Below are 21,023 nucleotides of genomic sequence, written 5' to 3'. Positions count from 1 at the left end.
TACATGCCTGGTTCTGTACATGGAGACAAATCAGCTGCACAAACCCACAACTGATATAAAAAAAAAAACCACACAAAGCTGCAAAGTTGTTGCGTAATGCTTCAGACTCATCAGATCAAAAATAAATTTAGAAGAAATATAAAACACACAATGAAAGGTAAAGCTAACAGCATGGATGGTGAAGGAAAAAGCAATCGACCTCCGCTTTCAAGTGGAAGGATGAATGCCGAACAAGTCTGTGTAGACTCTTAGTTCAGTCAAAATTGCTTGAATAGTTCATTTTTGACTCTGTGCTAGAGTCCATTAGAGTTTTTCACACATTGATTTCATAAAGCGACTTAAATGACACACAGCAGGGGGAGCTGGAGTGTTGTGTTCTGAAATGATTTCCTGTAAGAAATATGTTTTCACAGAATCATGTCCAGTTTGACATTTGATTTGATTGTTTTAGAAATTTGAAGAAAACAAAAACAAAATGCTTTACTGAAAAAGTGATCCCAGATTTGTGTCCAAAAGATAAATATCCAAACTGCAAAAAAAAAAAAAAAAAAAAGAAAAGATTGTTTTTATTTATTTTAGTTTATACTTAAATAATGACTTTCATGTTTGGTACACTAAATCAAAAATTACATTTTATATTTTATATATTACATATATATCATCCAATTTTTATGGTAATTTGGATTCAGTCATAGAGATAAAGACACAAGCATTCAAAATGTAGAATTTTACAATTTATTTTGTTTATTTTGTCTTGCCTCGGATTCTTTTACTTCCGGATAATCAACTGTACTTTTTGTTCTTGGACTGGGTTTAGATGCATCTTCATTTTGGATGCATAACAAAGCTTTACCATTCACATTCTTTAGTTCATTTTTTAAACAACAGGAAATAATGTTCAAGTTGTCATCAACAAGTTAAGCAGTCTTGAGTTGACAAATCTTCTGCATTGTGTCCTCTATTGAATTGAGGGGAAGAGAGCCACTTAATGTTGTAAAAACTAACAGAAAAATCTAAAACAACAAAACAAAACTAAAAACCCCGATTCTAAGAAATAGATGGTTTGTGGGAACCGTTTTAGTTTCTCTTCAGATTATATTCCCCAATTGTTGTGTTAGTTTCAGCAATAATTCCACAAAACATTGAAGTTTTCTTGTTATTAAACCAACTTGGCTTTAACAGTGCTGAAATAATAAAACATCTGAAAAGCCTTGGAGCTGCAGCAGAGTGTCAGGGTAGATTATTTGCAGCACATTGACAGGAATAGTTTAACTACCGGACAAGAAAAGTAAATATGTCAGCAAGTACATGCTGTTTTAGCAGTGTGATGTTTAGCTGTGAGAAACAGCAGCAAGGCAAAGTCTGAATCCTGAGTAACGTGACAGAAGTAGCAGATTAATCATTAGCTCCACTGCCACTGCTCTTGAGTTTTTGGGTAAATCCAGCTAGAAAACAGAAACTATGCCCACAACAGTGCTAAACTGAAAAATAATTCATTAATTTGTAGCAAATACTTGAGCTTTGCAGAATCACTGAGGTTCTGATGCCATGTCCAGCAGACAGAGGAGAAAAAAGTGGGAATAAAACCTCACTGGATTTAGGGTAATGTGGTTGCGAGGTAGCAGTGTGCAGCCCACAGTAACTCAGTGCTAACATCCTGCACCAATACTCCAGTTTTCTTTTATTCAGACTGTATTTTACAGCTAATGGGCGAACCCAGTAGCACAGTACTCTGTGAAATCAGTTTGTTAGCATGGCTGCTGGAAAACGGCAACATTATAAACCAAGAAAACAGTTTTGTCAGTTTAGTTTGAGTTTTATATTTGACCCATTTGGCAATTCTTTCAGTTTGTCCTTAGGATTATTATAAAAATATTAGTAATAGATGGAACCAAATGTGGAGATCTCACTGCACTATCATAGGATTCTCCTTTATCTGAAAAACAGCTATGTAGTTTTTCTTTGGTATTCTGAGAACTTTGTTACATAACATAAAACAAAATGCTTATGGATTTCATTTGGGTCTATTTAAACTGAAGCAAGCACAATTCTAAATTTATGGCAAGTCAGCTGCTGCTTTAATTTCTTTGCAAACCTAACTACTACATAAAGTTTGGTTAGTGATATTTGTATCTGACATATTCTCATGTTTTTCCGTGATACGACATAGGCCAGGATATTTTTACCAACTAAATCTGATAAGTTTAATTACAATGCAGCAGACAGAAGTCACATGTGGGGTACCCCAAGGTTCAATCCTGGGACCCTTCTTATTTAATTTAATTAAAACAATCAATAAAGAAACAAACAGTGGCACTTGACTAAATGTAATGTTTCAATTGTTCCCTGTGTGTTTTATGACTTTGTATTTTTATGATGAAAGCACTTTTAAATGCCTTGTTGCTGAAATGGTCTGTGCAAAAACAATTTGATTTTTATAAGAGCTCGATAAAATAAAAACAAAAAGACCACCATTCCATTTGAAAACTAGTATAATTATTTGCTGCTGGTATACATAATTGAGCTACATGTTTCGTTAGCAAAAACAGCTTCAGTGCAAACCCCCTGAACTCTAGTACATTTACAGCTCTGCTAAGTCACAAGTGTTAGAAACAAAATTAGCTCAGAGTGAGAATATAGTTACAAAGAACAGTCAATCTTCCTCATGAAAGGCACGAAGGGTGTGCAGAAGTAACTGTGTCCCTCTTTGAGAACATTTGCATAAGTGAATAAATCCATCTGCTGATCATCCGTCTGAAACAGTGCCTGAAGCTTTGCTTCATCATACGATTACAGCAGAGTGCAACAATGTAAAGTAGTGGAAAAAAACTGCATATAAATACATCTCCTTAAAATATAAAGACTAAATCAAGAATAAAGAGTTATTTAGTACCATTAATCAGAATGAACAGAAATATTTCAAATATACAGTATTTATAATATTTGCCAAAATTGTACTCAACAGTTGCTTTATAACACTCCATTCTATATTCTGGGGGAGGGAAAAAAGTGCAAAAATTGCATTTGGGAGAGCAGGTTTGCACTTACATAAAACATTATAGGAAACACCTGAACCAGTTATTGCTGAAGAATGAAGAGATTGCTGTATGTCGTCAGTTAATCTAGTTATGCAGTGTTAATGCACTTTTGGAAGAAAATAAAAAGGTGGCAAGTGGTTTGCAATAAATACCATTTCCTTTGAGATTTTAGACGGTGCTGGTTTCTTATTATAAAGACTAAACTATTTATTTCTACGGGCGAGTCTCCAAAGTGTCGTTCATCCGCTGCTAATAAAGAGACATAATGTTAAGAGTATACAGTCTAAAGCAAGAAGGAAATCACAGGATGAGTTTTTTCATTTGTGAGAATAGAATAACCTTTTGTTTCTGGTTTTCCATTGTTTTACAGATAATGATCAAAGCTTGTTCAAGAATATATTTTCTGTTGAACTAAACAAGCATTTAATTCTCTTAAGACTTTTGCTGTAGTTGCACAATGAATTTCATGTGCTGGGAATGTCAAATTCGGGAGGAAATGTCAATTTTTGTTAAGATATTCTAGCTTGGATCATGTCAACGAGACGCCTTGAAAATGCCAGAAACTGATCTGACTCAAAGAATTTGTCCCTTTTCTGTCATTTGTTCAGTCGTTCAGCTGCCCTCACTGGGTTTCCTCTCAGTGCCTTTACCAGAAACCCCCTGCAAAGCAGAAGAGGAAATGTCTATCACAGATTTTTGTTCTCACAACGTACAAAAACAACGTCTGAACATGTTCAAAGTCGGGCCCTGATCCCACACCATTTGTTGCAAAAGATCCATTAAAATCATTACAGCAAACTGCTTCAAGTTCCCATTACATCTAAATAGTTTCTGTTCTAACCACCGGGCTGATTTCTTCTCAACTGGGACAGATTTCTTTTATGTTTTTAATAAATTAAAACAGGCGGGAACATTAGAATCTATGATCATAGAATTGCATCACTGCTGCTGCATTAAAAAAAGAATATTCTCTCACTTCACACATCTGTTTTCCTACTAAGAAAAGCACAGTTATAATTCTGCTTTAATATGTTTTAGCTTTAAAAACCCACAGCAAATTATATGCAAGGCCTGGAGGAGGAACTTTAAATTCTGTGGTAAAGGTATATTATGAAGTTAAATCTCAAAATTTTACTCAGAGTTATGGATATGAGAAGGCACATTTATTTTTGCTGGACTAAAAGGCTCAAGAAAAACCTATGCATATTATACAAATGCTTGTTTTTTTTGTTGTTTTTTTCCACAGACTTTGCAGAAAAAGTACTGGCCAATAAGAAGGATGCATCTAAAAGGATCCTAATTTATTCCTATAAGAATCAATTATTTAATCCCCAAACAAATTACACCTCAAATTAGGAATAACCTCAGCTTTAAAGCAGCATCAATGGTGCAAATTCTGGTAAATGTAGAAACTGTAAAGGGTTATCTTTAACTTGTCAGCAGCACACGCATGGACAGTTTAGTAAAAGGTCATGGAAAGTAACGTGATCCGCTGTTACAGAAATCTTTTAGAAAGTGTCGTTAGCGAGAGTCTCTGTAGAGAGCCAGGTCTTCGCTCCATTCAGAAATTTGCTAATCGGAGTCCCTGGAACGCTTCGCCGGCACAGGTTTCCCACAGGGTTGAAAGGAAAAGATGAGTTAAGGACATTGGGTGAAGTTGGGGGGTCATCTGGAGAACTGGCCTTGAAATACATCCTCCGTTGGGCAGAAGGGGGTCCGCCTGGGCTCGGGACGGGGGTGCTGTGTGGACTGGGACCTTTGTACTGCCTGAGCTTGTTCTGCAGGGTCTCAATTTCATCAACCAGTAGGGAGACCTTGTGGTAGACGGTGGCGGGGCCTCCGTGTGGGATGCAGGCCTCAGGAACCCAGCGTAGGAAGAACAACTTCCAGAGAACCACGTGGGAGGGCAGGACGTAGGGGATCAGGACTCCCTGCTGGTCTGCAGGGCGAGAAAACCAGTCCCTGAAGAATCGCTCTGATGGGCTTTCATCTTTCACTGGAGAGAATTCGGCCTTCAGCCCCAGAGAGGCCCGCCGCTGCAGCGTCTCCTCCTCGCCCTTTACGCCGTTACGCTGTGATGTGCTTGATATTCGCACCGTAGAACTGAAAGCTTTCTGTTGGAGAAAGAACATGGGAATAGATTTAGGTCAAACGGTAGAAGATCCCAAGACTATTTAAAGTTTCTGAATCAGTCGATAAAGGTACTAATGTCACACAATAGAGGACTTGCTCTAACTTTAATTTAAGGTCCTTTATGTAGGACAGTCGCAGGAATTAATTTTGCTAGACCATAAATTGTCCCAGTAATTAAGACAAATGATGATATTGTGGTTTTGAGACCATTTTCAACTTTAAGGCATTTACCAGCAAAAAACTAAAAGCCACTTGCAAACAAAACTAAATAAAATTGATTAGGACATCTCAAGCTCATTTTAATCATGTAATTAACTGGTTATTACTTATTGTGACAGACTTACCCTCATAATAAACTGAATCAAATATAATGTCACTTTTTTAGCCGACTGGGTTAAATGAATAGAAAAGGATAAGTTTTAAAGTCACGGTATTGCACAGACAAACTCGAAGAAGTGCACATAATTTAGACAAAACCAAAAGTACCTATGAAAAATTCTAAATCTTAATTTCTTGAAGGAAAAAAACAAAAAACAACAAAACAAAAAAAAGAGAAAAGTAAAATAATCTGTAGATCGTTTTCTATTGGACTTTGTGTTGATGCGCAGGGAGAATCATATTCACTTAATCCAATTACCTCACCAGAAAGAGTTCACATATATATCAGATTAAATTAAAATAGCTAAAGCTATGTTGACGACAGCAGATAATAAAACTAGTGAATTAATGAAGCACAAAAAGTCATAGCACAGAACACACAGACATCACATGACATGCTACGAAAGGGAATAAATAGCTGTGTTACAGCTGTCAACTCTCTCTCTTTCACACACACAGACACACACACACACACACACAGTTCACTTTCCCAAAACTCCACATTTTATCGTCATGTATCACATGTCAATAACACTGACAGCTGACTCTTTATGTGTTGGAGACAGAGAAATCTATGAATCTAAGCCTTGGATCAACAAGATAAACAGAGCTTTCATCATCCATGAATAAGTGTTTTCTTCACAGTCTCTACAAAAATTAAATGAGGAAGAAATTAAAAAGATCCCTCATGCAGATGATTTGCTAACAAGTGCAAGTAATTGTGGGCCTGTCCCTGACATGGAAGAAACTCGGGTGCATGCATGGCTCTTTACCCATTTCTTTTTGCTTACTCTCTGAATGAGCTTCATGAAAAGTCAATCATTTACACCAACTCTAAATAGGTTTCCCCAAAGGTTACACTAGCAGCAGCCCACTGCTTACCTTTGTGCGTTGGAAGGTTTTCACCTCACCATTCTGAACACAGGCAGCTCCTTTCCCAACATACATGGGGTTATTGAAGAGGGTTTGATCCCTGGTGGAGAACTGCTGTGACCATTTCCACACAGGAGGGAAGAACGCTGCGTGGTTTTCTCCTGGAGGGATGGCTTTGCTCTTCGCAAAGTCCTGCAAAGGAAACAAAGCATTGCCATGTGTATTATACACAATATGAATTAAAATAATTGACCCCGACATGCTTTGTGGTCACTGCAGTCGACAGGCATCTAAAAGCCACTTTCTTGTGTTTCTGGTGGATTTTTATGTTATAAATACACACAGACCACTGAAGTGGACACTAGAGCATCATACAAAACACCATCAACTACTGGCCATCCACTGCAAGCTCAAGTGGATGGCCAGGTTAAAAAAAAAAATCAAGTAACCCCTACAAACCAATACTACTGATGTACTATCCAAATAAAAACTTTGTATTTTGAGAAAATTACAATGGATCACCTGGAAAAAAACATTTAATTTATTTTTTATTTTTTACCTACATTTTTATGCCTTAAAAAAATTAAAAAACACTTTTGAAAAAAAAATCCTTTGCATAAAAAGGTTAAATTAAGCTGAGATACAGCGATAATATTTGACATTTCTTTATTATGTGGGCTACTTTGGTGGACACAAGCTAATCATTACAGCATTCAACTTCTTGTGCATCACTGTATCATCTGGATAAATAAACACGTCGTAAAGCTGGTTAGCTTTGAAAAATGATTCAAAGCACATACGGAAATAACATTTTAGATTAAATTTAATTTAACCTCAAATACATTCTCATTTCCATTATATTTTCACATTTAAAATATTTATTAAAGCAGTATTACTGATGCATGCCGACGCTTGTAATTGCATCCATGAAAGCCAACAAACTTTCAGTAAATGTAAACTTTCTCACCTGTAAGAGCTGAGTACACTGTTTAGAAGAATTGAAGAGGAAAGTACTGAAGAGAGGGATCCACATGCTGTCACTCAGGACAGTCAGGTAGGCCTCTGTGAACTCAAATGCTGCCGGGTACTGATTGGTCAGCTGCCACACGCAGTCCAGGAACAAGGTGAACAACGGAGACTGTGTGACCAAGAGAAGGGAAATAAACCAGTGAGAAGAACCAAGAATATCTGAAGATGTTCATGACTGCAGCATTTTAAAGGTGTACCTCCTTATTGTCATTCTTCTTCAGATGGTTGCATCTGTCCAGGAAGCGATGGCCGGCCATCACCCACTCCTTCTGCACCAAACTCTGAAATCCATTCAGGCTGCGATAGCGAGGGTCCAACATGAGCTGCACCAAGGAGGACACCACACAGTTCAGGTCTCGGTCTTCTTCCTCTGCACAAGAATAAAAACAAAACGATAATTAAAACATATTCAAAGGCAACTCATGGCTCGCATAATATGTACAAAAATTGTAGCCCCATTACTGCTGAATGACAATTACCAAGAAGGACGACAGAGGCATTCTTCCCATCCAAGTTGTAGACCGTCTCAGCTGAGACTTTTAAAAACATCCTGGCCCAGAGAAAAACAGAAACAGCAAAAATAAATACAAACACAAAAGGAAAAAAAACATTCCTAAATAAATGGTCCAGAAATATGAGCTTTAAACTTTTATATAAAATTCACATTCTTTTCTCTTTCACTTTTAACCACTAAGAAAGCTCAAATGCAGCGTAATAAAGTCTGAATTAATTGTTTCTTACCATTAGCTATTTTCCTGTGAATAATTTCGTACAGATAAAAATCCCAGTTTGAAGTGATGTTGGCTTGTTTGTGTACCTGATATACTCCAGCCATCGTGAATTTTCAATGGATGAAAGCCATCTCTCTTCTGATTCCTCAAAAGGATCTGCACAAAGAAAACAAATCTCCAAACTCTGAACAACCTTCCATGGAAAAGACATTTAGTTCTGATTTATCATCATCAATGAGTTGCGCAAGACAAATGCCAAGCTACTTATGTCGTCAGTAGAGAGTTTACCTAAAGTGCAGATCTGTCTGGCTTTAATGAAGGCACTCTGGATCTCCTGGATGTTGGGAAGATTCCTGTCCAGATCTGTAAAGGTTACTTCTCGCCGCTGCGGATGGCTTTTAGTGATCGCTGTGAAGATCCTATAAATAACAAGACAGACAATAAATATCCTTTGTAAGTGGGCAATAAGTATCCTGACAATTTAATAAGTTAAATTGTCAGAATACGGTTCTAACCCTAAATTGCACAACAATTTAGCACCTAGAGTGATTAGATAAACACTACCACTCTACATGATGAGTGCTATTTTCCAGTTAATAACTATCAAGTCAAGTGTCTTAAAAGTTTACAAAATAAGCATATGGTGGAGATTAGACAAGAAGTAAAAGATGTACTCTGGTATCTATAAAAATGTTTGTAGCGCTCATAAACTCGAATATTGACCTTAACCAAGTAAAAGAAGCAGACAGATTTGTATTACTTCAGTTCAGTTTTCCTCTGAGCCAGCGGTTCTGTTTGGCCCGCCATGCGGACAAGAGAACTCCCATTCCTGTGATTCCAGCACCACAGCTGCAAACAGAAATACACATAAAAAACCCCAAAAAACAAAAAAACACATTATAAACTACATTAATTTTTTTATTAGCAGGAACTAATTTGAATCAAATGAACAGAATTATAGCTTTACCAATAATTTCAGCTTGTAAAAGAGCACATAATCAGTAAAGATATCAGATTTTACTTACAGGCACGCGGCCATCATTAAACGACGATGATAGTTGCTTTAGTTCCTGATCTGTCAAAGAAACTGGGACCACAATGTACTCCGGAAGACTGAAGGAGTTAAGAGAAAACCAAAGTAAAACATCTTCAGAAAACAACTGTTGTAGAAAAAAACTATTTTACCAAGCACTGTCAGGTGAAATCACTCAATCAGGTTTACTCATATTGTCCACGATACAGAGAGCTTGTAGGACAATCAATAACGAAGCAGGTCTGGATGAAAAACTCTGCCAGGCAGAGACAACACACGAGTTTAATACCAAGGATAAGGAATTCAAAACAAGGGGCGTAATTTTCCACCACACCAGAGGAACCTTTAACACTCTTTATCCTCTAAACAACCTTCTAGCATTTTAAATAGCGAGTTAAAAACTATTCAAAAATATTGGTTGAAGCCTAGTGTTTTCAACATCGGTTCTTTTCTGAGATAACGGAGGTGTGTACGTCTCTCAGCTGTTTAATTTGGACTCTATATAAAAATAAAACAATCAATGTCGGCTGAATTAGTTCAATGTGACTCTTTCTAAACAACCTAGAAATGTAAGTTAAACTGATCTGCGTAAAGAACCTTAATATATATTTAAAAAAAAAAATAGTTGCTCATCTCAAGTTATCTGCGAGAGGGTTAGATATTTTTTACATAACAAATAAAACATGATCTGAAAACCTTTCAGAGATGGCATATTTCTCATTGATGGAGCAAACCCGCCACTCCGAAGCCCCGGTTCTCTTAATCTCGCGATCCCAGTCAGAGGGGCGGTCAAACATTGGTGTCTGGATTCCTCCATTTGGGTTGGAGCCATTGACTAGGTCCCCTGGAGATTAAAAAAAAAACAAAAACAAAAAAAACAAGCATTTAGTTCTGTAAAAATAATGCAAACTTAAAAACAGAATCTATCAGGTAATATTTGTTTATCGTTACCTTTAGATTGGTGATATCTTAGTCCTTGATATTCAAAGCCAAACAGCAGGTGAAGATCAGCTGGATGTGAATAATGGGCAATGGCGAGGCAAACCTATATTCAGAAAAGATAAAAATACATTCGGCAACTTAAAGCAGCACTGCACAGCAGTAGCACTATAGAACAATTTAATTATTGTTTTTAAAGACGACCAGGCTCATACTGACTACAATGAACTCGGAGGAAAATGCTTTATTCATAAAAACAGAGCCATAAATAAACCCTAAAGAAGCAAACGTCTGAGTGTAAGACACAGCTTTGGGTTCACAGGCCTGAGCAGAGCTTTGTTAGACTCTAGCAGAGCCATAGAAAGAGGTTCTACTGGAGTCTAACAAAGCCGTCTATTCAGTAGTAAAGTTGTGAATAACACGAGAGGACACAGAAAAAGACTCTGTGTGTGGGGGTGTGTGTCTATAGAGAAAAGGCAGCTCCCTGCTCTGTAATTTCCTATGGGAAGAAAAAAAAAAAGGAGCTATAATAGAACAGCAAGTTCCATATGTCAAAGGGTTAAAAAAAGAACAGGGCCTCGTCTTAGGTCCATACTGTAATTATGGACGGGGTGTCCATCAATAAACCCAAACAGTAAGCGAGGGCAGACATATTCTGTGTCAGTGCCCAACGCTAAAGGAAAGATTTCGCTGTTTTATACTGTCGTAAAGCTACTGCTAACAACTGCATGTTTGGCAAAAAGAGACGTTCAAATAGCAAGTTGTGCCTCTCTGTTCAAAGCAGTAACCCCACAATTTGTCAGCCGTGGCGTAGGTACATGCTGCTCCAATACCTGAGGTGAAATTACTCCCAGCTGACAACAGACATGGAGCTATTTAAATAAATGTAAGGAAATGTGCTGTATAATCCACTGGTTTTGTGAGGAAGCTCCAAAGTAAGAAGCTGGAGGCATTATACATTAAATTCAAATGACCAAATTTTTCTGCAGCTCAAACTTTCACAACAGCTCCACAGTAAAAATATGGTTTGTTTTCTTAACGTTTGAGCTCATTTGAATTTTTGCTTCTTAAATGAACTCTTCCTCCTCTTTAAAAAAAAAAAGATTTTGCAGATTTTCAGGATGGGAACTGCGGCATTCACTGCGTCACAGCAGCCTGAATTCACCCCCAAAACTGAGAACTGGTGTGGAGAAAACAAACATCTGTTTGGCGCTTCACTGTGTTGGGGATGAGGCTGCCTCACGCTGCCAGTTCCTCCAAGTACCAGGATCAAATTCTACTTCCTTCACCCTGAGTGAGCATTGTTCTCAATGTCCCTTTGTTGTTTAGCTAATGAACACACATCCTGCAAAAATCAGTCACTTCCACTCGCATGGAATGTGACGCAGCTGTAAGAACAGATTTGGGCGACGTTGTTGTGGCACACAGTGACACTGATGGTTACACTGAGAGAGACTGACTGTGCATGTGCAGAGAGTTCAAAAGCTGAAATCAGGGAAGGAGAATCTTTGTCAGCAGCACGAAATAAAGACCACAAGAGGAACAAAAACCCAATTGAGGAAAAGATAATAATCACGCACTGCAGGCAAAAGAAAAGCTGCTTATTTTTGTTCATCTTAAACAAGAGTCGAAAGCAAGACTTGAGTATTTAACAGAAATTATTTACACACACTAAACATCTTTCTACACCTCCCAGACATTAATTCAGCCAAACTTGCCCTCTTTTCAGTCAGTGTTCATGATCTCTACCTGCTAATTCTTAATAATGAAAGAAAGCCAGAGGTCTTGGAAAGCCAAACAATTTGAAAAAGCTCAGATGATTGAACAACTTTTTAAGTTTCTGATTCCACATTAAATTTAGACCCATTGATGTATTAAAACATCATAAATCATAATTTGCATTAAAAAACAAAACAAAAAAACAACAACAACCAAAGCAGTCATCTGAGCTATCGGATGAAAATAATTTTCATCCGAAAATGAAAAGTCTTAATCGTGTTTTAGTACAAAATCCAAATGCCTAAAAGTTCAAAGCTCATCCGTTCATGTATTTATACACATCTAGTCATTGGAGTTGCACAATAAAGAAGAATTTTATCCTCACCATAAAATGACTAGGCAATACTAAAATTGCAAATAAATATTAGATAATTATATACAGTAAGGTCCAGGCATTCAGCCTCTGAATGCCTGCGATGTACTTTGTCACATTTTTTGGGAGGAAATCCACATGTTTTGGTCAAGTCATTAAGAAACTACACGTGATTTCCTTTACCGGAACAGCAGATGTGGCCAGATGCAACTTTGTAAATAAAACCATGAAAACAGAGCATTTTGCTTTAGTCTAGAAGCTGGACAAACTACTCACTAGCTGAAATCTATGTTTGAAATGAAGCCAAAGTAAGAAGACAGTAGAACTGTTATTCTTTGTTTTATAAATGTTATATCATCATTGCAACATTGAGCAACATTATCATAAATCATGTTTTAATTATATCACTCAGCTCTACAAGCCATGGTATCGTTTGTCAAGAAGATGTGCTCATGTTGCATAGAAAAATGCTTTTTGGTGTGAAATGTTCACAAATGTACTTAATCAAAAATGTTTTTTAGTAATCCTTTCGACTTAATCCAGCGAAACTTTAATCAGATTTTAAGGGGGAAAAAAAAATAAATATATATATATATATATATATATATATATATATTTCTGAAGAGTATGAAAATTTATGGTTTTAACTGTTTTACATAGAATTTTTGTCATCAAATTTGTCATTTTTATTCTCTTTTAATGCAACAGGAAAGTGTTGCTTAAATGCATGGTTTTATTGTGCAGTCCTGGGGTTTTGGTGTGCAGGTTACACCTCCTGTTAAATATTAAACCATCTTTAAAAACAGTAAGAAAAGTGACACCTTTCTCCTTCAGCTTAAATACAAACATTCTTTTCTCGACGAAGATCTTTATCCTGAAAAGTCTGTATTCCAGAGAAGAGAATAAGGAGCCAAACCCTGCTGATGATGTACTTATGTTTTAATGCACGAGTGGCATTTATATTACTTAAAAATGTTAGAACAAATATTCCATGCGTTGGTTCAGATTGTGAAAAAGATTTTTTTTTTGTATTTTAATAAAATTTCCTCTCCTCTGACCAGTTTAGATGACTCAAATAAATCTAGTCACCTAATTGTAGAAGCAACCTTGTCACAGAGATTGAAGTAAAACTCAATTTCACTCACTTTTTTGGCGCTCTCAGGCCCAGCCTCGTCAAAGCAGAATCGTATTACACGCAGGTCTTTGCAGTACAGAATAAGCTCCATTGGGTTGAACTTCAGCTTTTGGTTGGAACCCAAGACTTTCTTCTTCCCCCTTGTATCATTAACTGAGAGAGACAGATAAGAAGTACTCAAACAGAGCGAAGCACTATTAACAGTATGAACATCAGTATGACTTGAAGAATGTTTAAAGGCATAAACAGAAAGTTTTTATGTATAAAGTCTTACAAATGTAGGCTCACTGGTTTAAAAATGCTTGAATTCATACGTTTTTTTCTTCTTTTTTTTTTTTTAAATCTGATGTTAGGTGCTCATGTAAAACGGCTGAAAAGCAAGCTGAGTAAATGAAAGTCTCTGTCTGACTGTAACTCAACAAACCATTTTCTGGTGGTTTGCCTTTGCAGCGTCAGCAGACTGCATCAATGCCGTACATACAGAAACGTAAGCCAGGCTGCAGTGCAACTGAACACTGCACTCACCCTGACATCACATGTTATCAGATTGCTGACCAGGAAAAACAACAATAGCCGACACCAGTAAGCCAAGATGCCCACGCACTAATGAAAAACAAGATGGACCCTTTTACTTCAATTCTGGACTCTAGTTGAGGAGGGTTTTTTTTTTTTTTTTTTAAAAAAGGTTATAAATAAGGAAACAGAACATGCATCTGTACTTTCTGTTGTACCTGTTACTACTTGATCAAGGCAGGTGAGGGAGATGTCTTGCTGTCCAAGTAGGAGGTGGGACAACTGGGATTTCTACAGTGAAAACAACAAAATTAAAATATACACACTTAAATACCACTTGCTGTGCAGCTGAATTATGCTCAGGCTCCATTTTGTCTCAGGCCAACAATCTGTCGCATACATGGAAATGACGTCAGCTCTCACTTCTTGTGCTATCACCGAAAGGGAAGCATTTCTTCCTCTTTTTCTAAATGAGCTTGATGTACAAATAAGGTTGTGTTTACAAGGACTAAAAATATACATCAGACATAAAAACTAAGTCAAGATCAACATTCGCCTGTATGAGTAAGGTAAAAAATGCTGCATGATGTCATAAATAACATATAAATGAAATGCCACAACAACAACAAAAAGTCTGAACAAATACCTGCTTAGGCGGAGGTTCTTGAGGAATAAAAGAAACCTTAAAGTTGGTGCATATCAACCTCCCCCAGAGGTCACTCTGGCTGCTGTCGGTGCCGACGATGCATTTCCTCACAAAATTCACCTCATTTACGATGATCTCTCCTGAGAAAAACAAGACGCAAGACAAAAGAAACCCCCCCACCAAAATTTAAATACAGTTTGAAGCTACGATTTAATTCAGCAAATTATGGAGCGTTCAATGATGAACAAAAACAAGTACATGACAAAGATTTGTTTCGAGACAAAAAGTAGTTCATACCATATATATATATAAAATCGACCAGTAATGGGAGGCATGACAAAGCAGATAAACAATTATTCCAATGTTTTAAAAAAGCTAGAAGTAACTAACATCCCTAGGTGTAGCAGTTGTCAGAGCTCATATTATTAAGTTGTTTGATAAATCCAAGCAGCACATAAATTTACACGTGAAATTCCTCAGCAAAGCATAAAAAGTCGGTATGTTACTCATGACACTTGCAGATGTCCAACGTGTAAATCTGAGGAGGATTATAAAAGCGTCCTGACAGGCTACCTGCCGTTTCTTCATTACAGCGTAATCACAGCTGAGCCTTATAAAACCAGGTGCAAACAGTGACTTTTCCACTTCATCTCTACGTGCTAGATTTCCATGCCAACATATTACCATAGCTTGCGTGTACAACTTACAACACTTGTCGCTTCACATCAACATCATCATCTCAGGCATCACTCCTCAGAAAATGACCGAAATATTTGACATCATTAGCCAAACTCAAAACTTGATGTTTGCTAAATAAAAAGGAGGAAAATTCATCTTCAAGAGTAAAAACATTAAACTCCCAAAAAAATAAATGCTTAATTTTAACAGCGATATCTGACCTGACAAATATTCAGATATGCAGTTTTCAAAACAGAACAATTTTCAGTCAAATGTATCCAGAATGGAGAATTTGCTTTTATCGAACCTGTTGCACTTCAGACATCTAGTAGACACGTTATGTGAAAAATAAAAACAGTTGCATCTCTATAAGTTGATTTTATTACATTTCTTTAAGTTCTTTGCAAAAAATATGGCACACAAAATGTTGTGACGGGAATTTCCTCAAAAGAAAATCTAGATAAAACAATAGACTAAAGGAAGACTTCAGCCAATGGGCTTGTTATAGCTGACAATCTTTGTGATTCTGCTCTATTTGCTGTCCAATCAAATCCAACACAAGTTAAACATCTGCTTCTTAGATTTAGCACAGACTTCACTCTGACAAAGCAAATAAAAGTAGTTCACCCTGAATTATCTGATTTCAGTTTATGAAAACTACTGTGTGAACTTTCAACAGATTTTCACAAGCATCTGCATAAAAAGCATCTGCACAAACAAGCTCAACTAGTGCAGCAGTCTTGTACTCCTCTGGAACGTGACATCGCCTCAAATCGAAGAAGACGGGAAGAAGAATGCAGGAAAATAGTATCTTCAATAACTTCACTGTGCATTTTCTTCATACGAGTAAAATGTAAACAATGCAAAAAAGGTTTATTCATAAATATATATTCTATACATCTTGAGTATTGTGGTAAAAAAAAAAAAAAAAAAAAAAAGGTCATATATACCAAAAACTGAAGTCAAAGGTCAAATAACACACATGCAAAATGTCCACATATGAGCCGGATGGTTTCCACCCTTCCCTGCTGAATCAGTCTTTTAACCGTAATGGGCCTTGCACCATAAACCCCGTGTGCCTTTCCACATTTATTACAACACAAATCGTAAAGAGCAACACGATCCATGTCCATCACATGACCAGTAAACACCTCGGGCTTGTTTAGTACAGTGACTGGGTGGAGTCACTGCCACCACTTCAAAGGAAGCCCGGTTTGCCTGCAAACCCGGGCGACACAAAAACAAAAACCCATTTTGTGCAAATACCTTCAGAGTATCAGGCGAATAAAAACTAATGTGGTCTGACAACAGAATATATTGTTCTATGCAAAATGTGACCAAAGAATATTTCAAAAATGTAAAGTACAAAATTACATCCAGTTAATAATCCCATCAGTTAGGCAAATTAAGCTGATTTTAATTTAATAAATGCCAAAATATTGAAGATTTTTTTTTTTACTGCTTTCTTTAAAGACAACACTAAGATGCACTATGCTCATAAACTATTTTTTGGGACGCAGATAATGATGTATTCGCTTGGTGACCTGTTTTCCAGCTTGCGTTGGGAAAGAGTCAGAATATACTCCAGACAGTTTATGAGGTCATTACAGGTCAACTCGGAGAAAACAGGACAAGCAACCATACACAGAAAGAACCCAGCACTACAACCTCATATCCAAAAATTAACTAAATAAATCACTAAAAAAAAAAAATCCGCTGAAGACAGCAGATCTGTTTCAACTGTAATTCATAAGCAGCAAATATTTTATGAAAAGGATTCTTTATCTAGTGAAAACATTAGGTATGTTTAAGACAAGAAATCATGACACTCAGCATTACGCTCCTGTTTAATAGTATGACTCACTTTGTTACAGTTAAAGGCCACCTAATCTTTTTAAGCCACTTCAAGCAAAAAGCTTTTGTGTCAACTGGAATAACTACTTTTGAGTTGTGCACATGGTAGCCACACCTCATGCCTTTAAAAGGTTCTCTGCAGCAAGTTACATGGTTTATACTACTAATTAGGCCCTGCAGATTAAAGGTGCCAGTAAGAAAATGAGTCAAAAATAATGAATCGGTTTAGAATATCAGATTTCATCTGTCCATTTTTGACACAGGTATTGCTTTTCAGAGGGCAACCAAGAGAAAAGAAAAATCATTTGTGCTGCTGATGTGAGTTTAAGGAAGTACATTTGAGAAAGAGGATATTTATCACATACCACTGGAATACGAGTACTACATCAAAGAAGTGAAGACAGAAATGGGTATGTTAAAATTGACATAGCTGAAGATGAAAAGAAGAAAAAAAATCACTGGTGGGATTTTTCATAGATGGAACCTACTGGCAAGGAAAATGTTTTTTGCAAAGTGTTTACAAGGTTGCTTGTTTTCACCTTGAAATGTATTTTAGACAAAAGTTACTTGCTACCCAAACCAAGCACAAATGGCTTTTGAGATTAACCATATCTGATCAGACCCCACGAATGGATATCCTGATTATTCATTACAGGTTATAACTTTTTTACCACTAAATCAAAAACACCAAAAAACAAGCATGCATCGTGCTTGCTGGTGAGCCTAAGCAAAGAGGAGTTGTAGACAGCACAGACAAATACCATCTTTAATTAAGACATTGATATACTTCACTTCCTTGTTGAAAATCTAAACTGATTGGCTGAAATATGGTTCAGTTCTTTGAAACATAGAAAACAAACTAACCTGGAAGGAACTTGGGCTCCAACTTAACAGGTGGTTCAATATTGTTCTTCACGTCATTCTGTGGAAAACACAGAGAAGAACATCAGGGTTAGAAACAAGATGACTTGATACTTCTTTACTATGTCACATAGCATCACAATTAATGTCAAAATGTATTAAACATATAAATGAAATAGAACTTGGTCCTGAAAGTTGAAATAATTTAGATGTACTTGGGTTCAGTTCAGCTTACAATACTTAAAGTGAGACTCATGACACACAACTACCATGGACTTATTACATTCAGCTAAAGACGCTCTTTTTCCCTCACAATGTTCATGCAGCAGCATTTTAAATATCCAAAATTAATGGAAAAAAAAAAGAAAGAAAAAAAAAAGAGTTGAGTTGTTTTTATTTTTTAGATTTGTTTAAAATCCAGGAAGAGAGTTAAAATGAAACAGAGACTTTAAGGATGTTACCAGCTTTCTAAAGTTACCGTTCAGACGGCGGCGTTTTCTAAAATATGCTGCATGACAGTATGAGAAATTACAAAGAAAGTGAAGCACGTGTCTTGTCCTTTCCCAGACAAACACGTTTTGTTTGGGCTGATCCTCGGAGCCTGTAAACAAACCCCTTGACCAAGCTGTTTGAGGAAAAACATTGCATAAGTTTACAAAACAAGACTAATTACAACCTTCATTCACTCAAGGGTTTCTGGAATACACACAATATAAAACGAACATAGTGAAGATTTTTTCCTCAAAACCACAAAGGTCAAGAAATGAATATAAAACAGCCTAATTTAGCAACCGAAGGTCTACAACTGTCACCGGACATCAGTGGTGAAAGTGAATGCAAAGATTTCAATAGTATTGGAACAATGACGATGTATTTATTTCTATCAACTGGGTAACAGATTAAAAGTTACCTATTTCTAGTGATATTTTTTAAAACATTCTATGCTTAACTAAAATAACACAAAAAAAAAAAAGAAGAAGTAACTTCTTCTTACTTCTTAAAAATAGAACTGCACCGCCTGGACTTTTCTTGATTTATATTCATTTCTGGTTTTCTTTGAGCCCTTATCCGCTATTCTTTCCTAAAAACTATAAACATCAATAAAGAAGAATGTGCTTGCGGAGTTTTGATGACGGTAAATGTTTTGGAAATCCTCATATAAATAAAGGAACGCCAGGATTGGCCACATTTCTCCATCAAAGCATAAAGTTTTATTAAAAACAAAAACCTTCCCCAAAGTAATGGACCATGCATTTATAATTGTTTTGAATAATTTAATGAATGGGACAGAAATTCTATATTTTTAGCAAGAATTTTGATGGCGTGGTTTATTTTTAATGAAATAAAATAAATGAATGGGAACCTGTCATCAACTTTTTGTTGAAAAAAAAAACATAGTTGCAATTGTGACTTCAACTTTGCTGAATGTCGACTTTTCACTTCTATACAAAGTTTTCAAGCCACCAAACAAAATAAAGTTTCCATTTAAGATGTACAAGTCAAAGCACAAAAACGGGAAGCTACTTGAAGAAAAGTAAGAAGTTACTTTCCACTACTTCAACCAACTGCAAACAGAAGGAGAGGTTCAGATTAAAATAGTTTTAGATTTACTTAACTGGCAATAATATTATGCATGCATGCAAAATGTGCCCTTTCGCAATCTCTGATAAAATACAAAAAATACCTGCGCAGGAGGAAGATAACACTTGAAGGTTGGTTTCATGGGCTTGCCAGAAAACATTGTTTATTTCCGGAGTGTTACTGGTCTTCAAACAGAAAATGAACAAGTGCTTAGGTCCTGCCAGCAATGGAAACAAATAAATCCAGGAAAGTTTCGCTCAGGCCGTCGCTGACTTAATCCAAGCCGTCCGAGTGTGAAATATTCATCGAGCCTTTCTGGGTGAACGACGACACTCCTCCATGTCGATAAGCAGACAGTTTCTGGCTGGCAGGAAAAAGTTGACAGAAGTTACCGTTCAGACGGCGGCGTTAGCTCGTTTAGCTAGCTAGCGCAAACTACTAAATGAAGTTTGTCACTACCGCTTCCACGCAGATATATGACCGCTAGAATAGATTAATGCGTCACTTAGTGGCCTACATTTTTCTTTACACCTGTTACTGCATAAGATCCCCGCCAGTTACTTCCTTAAAGTCCAGCTATTCAGCCAACGCAGTACCTGACGCTACGAAGGACTTGACGGCCATGTTTATAAAGAGCCGAGGTCCCGCCCTGCTTCCGGGCTCCGGCGCTGCTCTCCACCGAGACTTTCCGATATCAACTTTCTGTCAGGTTAGCACAAGACGGCGCTCACACTCTGCCTGTATTAAGAGCTAACTTTATGTCAACGAGTACACGGTACAGTACATACTAACCTGCGTGTCATTGTCAAGAGAAAACAGCGAATATTTTACTATGTAGTACACCACCCATGGACTACAAATCCCATCGGGCTCTGAGGGATTACCTTGGAAGCTTGTAATCCTTTTTTCTTGTCTATCTTCCCATGGCTTTAACTTTTGTTTGGCATTTTCATTCTGCTTTGTCTTGATATTCTGTCTGCCACAATAAATAAATAAAAGACTAAGAAAATAAAAGGTAATCCTCCTTTAAATCTTGTCCTTTCCTGACAAATTAATATACCATTTTTAGACTCTTCCATGCACCTGATAAATTGTGATTTCATCTCCCTTTCCTCACTGCAGGATTATGATGGCACATTCAGCTTGGCAGTGAAGTAGTAGCTGCTTGCAAAAGGTTGGACTTACTTTTGCTTTCAGAACTGATTTAATTCATTGGGAAAATACAATCAGTAAGGTGTTGGAAACTTTATCTGAGATGGAACTGAGAGCCATTGTAGTGAAGTTATTCAAACACACAAGCAACTGTGTAGCACGGATGATCCTCTTTGAAATAGCCATCAGAATGTGGTGATCCTCTGGTTATAAATGACAAGAGTTATTTATAACCAGAGTAGACTGTGACATTTAATGATGCTCAACTGGTACTAATCACTCAAAAAAGTGCCAAAAAAATCACTATCATCCTAAATTGGTGACACAGGTGGCTTTTTTGTTCTAACATTTTGTTCT

The 21,023-nt window shown here is 36.9% G+C and overlaps 1 protein-coding gene across 1 annotated transcript; it reads right to left on the bottom strand.

The window, feature by feature from the left end:
• Positions 1-2,474: 2,474 nt before the first annotated feature.
• On the bottom strand, positions 2,475-20,319 carry mtmr10 (myotubularin related protein 10). The gene is made up of 16 exons (XM_044138822.1): positions 19,618-20,319; positions 17,937-17,994; positions 14,541-14,680; positions 14,113-14,185; positions 13,392-13,534; positions 10,167-10,260; positions 9,912-10,059; positions 9,208-9,295; positions 8,943-9,031; positions 8,471-8,601; positions 8,269-8,338; positions 7,931-8,001; positions 7,649-7,821; positions 7,390-7,560; positions 6,432-6,614; positions 2,475-5,152 (listed from the first exon to the last, which is right to left on the bottom strand). The coding sequence occupies exons 1-16, from the start codon at positions 19,672-19,674 to the stop codon at positions 4,547-4,549; spliced, it is 2,295 nt and encodes a 764-aa protein (XP_043994757.1). The 5' UTR covers positions 19,675-20,319; the 3' UTR covers positions 2,475-4,546.
• Between the last annotated feature and the right edge of the window lie 704 nt (positions 20,320-21,023).

Source organism: Gambusia affinis, linkage group LG02 (assembly GCF_019740435.1).
Source record: "Gambusia affinis linkage group LG02, SWU_Gaff_1.0, whole genome shotgun sequence".
Lineage (NCBI taxonomy): Eukaryota > Metazoa > Chordata > Actinopteri > Cyprinodontiformes > Poeciliidae > Gambusia > Gambusia affinis.
Note: the sequence above shows the minus strand (reverse complement) of the source record. Positions and strands in the feature narration are given on the sequence as shown.